The sequence below is a fragment of the Rutidosis leptorrhynchoides genome, chromosome 9 (genome assembly GCF_046630445.1).
Source record: "Rutidosis leptorrhynchoides isolate AG116_Rl617_1_P2 chromosome 9, CSIRO_AGI_Rlap_v1, whole genome shotgun sequence".
Lineage (NCBI taxonomy): Eukaryota > Viridiplantae > Streptophyta > Magnoliopsida > Asterales > Asteraceae > Rutidosis > Rutidosis leptorrhynchoides.
In genome coordinates, this window is record NC_092341.1 from 95,511,038 (window position 1) to 95,516,552 (window position 5,515).

Genomic DNA, 5,515 nt, shown 5'->3' on the forward strand with positions numbered 1-5,515 from the left:
AACATCAGGCACCTCATCGGCAACCAAAAAAAGTAAAGTTTCAAAAGCTAGCTCCCTGGACTCATCTCCTAGTACAGGTCTAAACGATTATGGCAGAAGGCTGGGGTTACGTTGGGAGGATAAATCCCAATGATCCAATCTTCTCTTCTTTTCCTCGTCTGCATAGTTTTCTGATGAAGATAATGTCTTTAATATTCGGGGTTTCGGGGAAATTATGAAAAATATAGTAAAATTGGGTGGTTTAGGAAAATGCGTTTAGAGGTGGCGCCTGATATTGTTGCCATCCAAGAGTCCAAGTGCAATGAAGTAAGTGATAAATGGGTAGAGCTAATCTGGGGCTCTCCAAACTTTCAATACGTTCAGAAGCCGAAAGTTGAAAAATCGGGGGGAATGCTACTAATATGGGATCCCACTGTTTTCGCTGTCAATGAAGTTCATTTCTTAGCTATCAAGGGAACATGGAAAGGGAAATTCAAACAATCGATTATCGTTAATGTCTATGGGCTGCATAAAGATAAAGAGAAGAAGTTGTTTTGGGATAGTCTGGAAGACCTTATGAATTACTCTGATGCAGAATGGGTTATCGGTGGTGACTTTAATGAGGTTAGAACTGATGATGAACGCCAAAATTGTGAATTCATTGAAAGAAGGGCAAAATTGTTTAACAACTTTATCGAAAAAAACCATCTTATCGAGATCCCGTTGATTGGAAAGAGATTCACAAGAATTAGTGATGATGGGAAAAAATTTAGCAAACTTGATCGGTTCCTAGTTTCAAATAATTTTCTACAGTCATGGGGTGAAGTTTCGGTTATTAGTTTAGATAGAAGAACCTCTGATCACTGTGCATTAGTCTTACGGGATAATAATGTAGACTATGGACCTAAATCGTTCAAATTATTTGACTTATGGCTCTAAAACAAGGATGCTGATTCTGTTATAGTTGAGGCCTGGAACAAGATGGTAGTAGGTTCAAGACCCGACTGTGTGTTCAGAAATAAATTAAAGAACGTTAAAGAAGCACTACGTGTATGGAGCAAATTTAAGTACGGGTCTATTGATGAAGAAATCAAAAACTGGAAATCCAATGTGTCTAATTTCGAATCAAAAGCTGACTTGGGAATCCTTACTGAAGCTGAACGATCTGAATGGTTAAATGCGCGGGCTAAATGGAACCAAAAAAAGAAAGAGAAGACGGGTATGCTAAAGCAAAAAGCTAGGATAAAATGGGCGACGGATGGGGATGAAAATACTTCGTTCTTCCACTATTCTATTCAAAGAAATATTAATAGTTCGAAGATCAGAGGGCTTCATATCAATGGTATATGGGAAGAAAATCCTACAAAAATTAAAGATGAAGTCTATGATTATTTTAGAAAGATCTTTGAAGATGCTCATTCTGTCATTCTCGATTACAGCAGCATCATGTCACTACCATTCAGTAGAATCACTCCGGAAGATGTTACTACTCTTGAAGCCCCATTTTTCGAATCAGAAATTTGGAACACCATTCGAGATTTGACCCGGGTAAAGCACCGGGCCCTGATGGTTTTAACATGAGCTTCTTTAAGAAATTCTGCTGGTTGATAAAAGATGACTTGAAAAGAGCTATCGATTGGTTCTGGGATAGCGGGCAAATCTCAAATGGTTGTAATGCCTCTTTTTTCACATTGGTACCTAAGAAGAAAGACCCTATGAACCTAGGGGATTACCGTCCTATCAGTCTTATTGGAAGCTACTATAAAATTGTCTCGAAATTACTTGCTAATCGTCTCCAAAAAGTGATCCATAAAAGCATTGGAAGCGAACAAAGTGCTTTTATAAAAGGAAGAAACATTCTAGACGGTATACTAGTGGCTAATGAGATTGTCGAAGATTTGAAACATCAAAAGAAGAAAGGTCTCATATTTAAAGCCGATTTTGAAAAAGCATTCGATAGTATTAATTGGAAATTTTTATTTAATATTCTAGAATGTTTAGGGTTCAGTGAAAAGTGGAGAATTTGGATCTCCTCATGCCTTAAATCTACTTCGATCTCAGTTCTTGTGAATGGGTCACCAACCAAAGAATTTTCTCTTCAACGAGGGGTGCGCCAAGGAGATCCCTTATCACCTTATCTTTTCATTATGGCGGTTGATGGTCTTAACTTGCTCACAAAACATGCTAGGGAGGTAAGTCTTTTTAAAGGACTTGCAATCGGATTAGATAATATTGTAGTCTCGTACCTTCAATATGCCGATGATACAATATTCTTTGGTGAATGGAATAAAAGAAATGCCGGCAACCTCTTCAAACTTCTCAAGTATTTTGAAATATTTTCGGGTTTAAAGGTTAACTTTTCGAAAAGTTGTCTGTATGGAATTGGTGTACAAAAAGTAGCAATAGAAGAAATGGCTAACTATATGGGTAGTCGAGCAGGATCCTTCCCTTTCACTTATCTCGGTGTTCTGATTGGTCAAAAAATGAAAAACATTCGCGATTGGGATAAAGTCATAGAAAAGTTCCATTCAAGGTTAGCGGATTGGAAAATGAAATTTATGTCATTTGGTGGTCGGCTTACCCTAATCAAATCGGTTCTAGGTAGTCTCCCCTTGTATGCCTTCTCCCTATTCCGTGCTCCTTCAAGTGTCCTCAACTTGCTAGAAGGTTTGAGACGTAATTTCTTTTGGGGCGGGACAGATGACAATTCAAAAATCTCTTGGGTTAAATGGGATAACATACTTCTTCCATATGAGGGCAGGGGGATGAATATTGGGACACTTAAAGCAAAAAATTTGTCCTTGCTCGGGAAATGGTGGTGGCATTTTCGTAATGAATCTAACGCCATTTGTGTTAAAATAATTCAAAGTCTTTATGGGCGGGATGGGGGTTGGGTTCTCATGATTTCAATGTAATTCGCAGCAGGAGCTCTATATGGAATGGCATTCGAGCAGCTGGATTTCATATTGATGATCTTGATATTCAATTTTCCAACTCTTTCGTGAAAGTAGTTAATCAAGGTGATAGCACAAGATTTTGGACAAATTTATGGTTGGGAAATCAACCTTTTTGCGATCGTTTTACCAGGCTATTTCGGCTAGAATGCGATAAAGAAGTAAGGATTATAGATCAGCTGGTACAAATTAATAGTAGCAGTGACTGGAATGCTGTGTGGAATTGGATCAGGCTTCCTACGGGTAGAACGGGTAACGAGCTGAACGAACTCATATCGGTGATCAATGGTTTCAAGTACGCTGATAATGTAAAGGATGAATGGAAATGGAACTTAAATGCGAAGGGGTGCTTCCACACTTTAGTCCTCTCTTCCATTATCAACAGCAAGATTTTGCCTAATGCTTTAAACGCAAAAGAAACCATGCGTAACAATCTTGTTCCACAAAAACTTGGCATATTTGTTTGGCGTGCCAAAAAGAACAGACTACCGGTTCTTGAAGAATTAGCTAAACGTGGTATAGATTTAGATTCGGTGCTCTGTCCAATCTGCAGCAACAATATCGAGACTTTAGAACATATATTGTTTCGGTGTTCTTTCGCGATAGATGTTTGGTCTCGTGTTTTTCGATGGTGGAATTCGGGTACCTTCTCGTCTTCAAACTTTGATGATATGTTCTCGGGTACCTCCAATTCTTCCAACTCGAGTCAACCCTCTAAGATGTGGCAGGTAATCGAGTGGATCACCGGATACATGTTATGGAGGAATAGAAACAATATGGTTTTTCGAAAGAAAAAAAAGGCAATGGACCAAAGGTTTTTAATGATATCCAAATCAAGGCCTTCGAATGGATGTCCAACCGCTCGGAAAAATGCTCTTTAATATGGACTCAATGATTGATCAACCCTAGTCCGTTCGATGCTGATAATGCTAAAAACGAACATATATTTCATAGCATTATCCCTCAAGAAAGACAAGCATTTGGTTGCAATTATTCTATTTGCAAGTGATATTCGTTTAAATAATAAAAGGTGAAGATAAAAGACAGATTCGACGAATTGAAGACGCAAACGACCAAAAAGCTCAAAAGTACAAATTACAGTCAAAGTGGTTCAAATTATTGATGAGAAACGCTTAAAAGTTACAAAAGTACAAGATGCAAAACGCAAAATACAAGATATTAAATTGTACGCAACGACGTTCGAAATTCCGGAACCGGGACCAGAGTCAACTCTCAACGCTCGACGTAACGGAGCAAAAATTACAAGTCAACTATGCACATAAATATAATATAATATATAAATAATTCTTAAAATTATTTATATATTATATATATATTTAATAAAACTGTCGGCAAGAAGAAAACAACAACATGTGAACTCTCCCAGCTGGCCATGCGATCGCATGGCCAGGAAGAAGAAAATCCATGCGATCGCATGGCCCCAATTTGAGGGTCAGGTCCTATAAATTTCGCAGTTTTGGTTGAACAAAAACACATCTTTTTCTTTCTTCATTCTATCAACGTATATATATATATATATATATATATATATATATATATATATATATATATATATATATATATATTATAATTTTAATTTTAATAATAATAAGGGTATGTTAGCGAATGTTGTAAGGGTGTAAGTCGAAATTCTGTCCGTGTAACGCTACGCTATTATTAATCATTGTAAGTTATGTTCAACCTTTTTAAATTAATGTCTCATAGCTAAGTTATTATTATGCTTATTTAAGCCGAAGTAATCGTGATGTTGGGCTAAATATTAAGACGGGGTAATTGGGCTTTGTACCATAATTGGGGTTTGGACAAAAGAACGACACTTGTGGAAATTAGACTATGGGCTATTAATGGGCTTTATATTTGTTTAATTAAATGATAGTTTGTTAATTTAATATAAAGATTTACAATTGGACGTACCTATAAATAACCATATACACTCGATCGGACACGATGGGCGGGATATTTATAAGTACTAATAATCGTTCATTTAACCGGACACGGGAATGGATTAATAGTTAATGGACTTATTAAAACAGGGGTGAATTATATACAAGGACACTTGGTGTAATTATAGTTTAAGTCCCCAATTAGTTGGAATATTTGACTTCAGATATAAGGATAATTTGACGAGGACACTCGCACTTTATATTTATGACTGATGGACTGTTATGGACAAAAACCAGATGGACATATTGAATAATCCAGGACAAAGGACAATTAACCCATGGTAATAAACTAAAATCAACACGTCAAACATCATGATTACGGAAGTTTAAATAAGCATAATTCCTTTATTTCATATTTACTTGCACTTATAATTATCTCACTTTAAGTTATTGTCATTTTAATTATCGTACTTTTTATTGCAATTTTATTTACTGTCATTTTATTTATCACACTTTAATTTATTGCACTTTAATTATTGTTATTTACTTTACGCTTTAAATTAAGTCTTTTATATATTTAATATTTTACATTAGGTTTTAACTGCGACTAAAGTTTTAAAATCGACAAACCGGTCATTAAACGGTAAAGTCCCCCTTTTATAATAATAATATTACTTA

The 5,515-nt window shown here is 36.0% G+C and overlaps 1 protein-coding gene across 1 annotated transcript; it reads left to right on the forward strand.

Moving 5' to 3' along the window:
* Nucleotides 1–249: 249 nt before the first annotated feature.
* Nucleotides 250–1,560, forward strand: LOC139868271 (uncharacterized). The gene is made up of 2 exons (XM_071856599.1): nt 250–810; nt 925–1,560. Exons 1-2 carry the CDS (start codon nt 250–252, stop codon nt 1,558–1,560), a joined length of 1,197 nt encoding a protein of 398 aa, XP_071712700.1.
* The last annotated feature ends 3,955 nt before the right edge of the window (nt 1,561–5,515 follow it).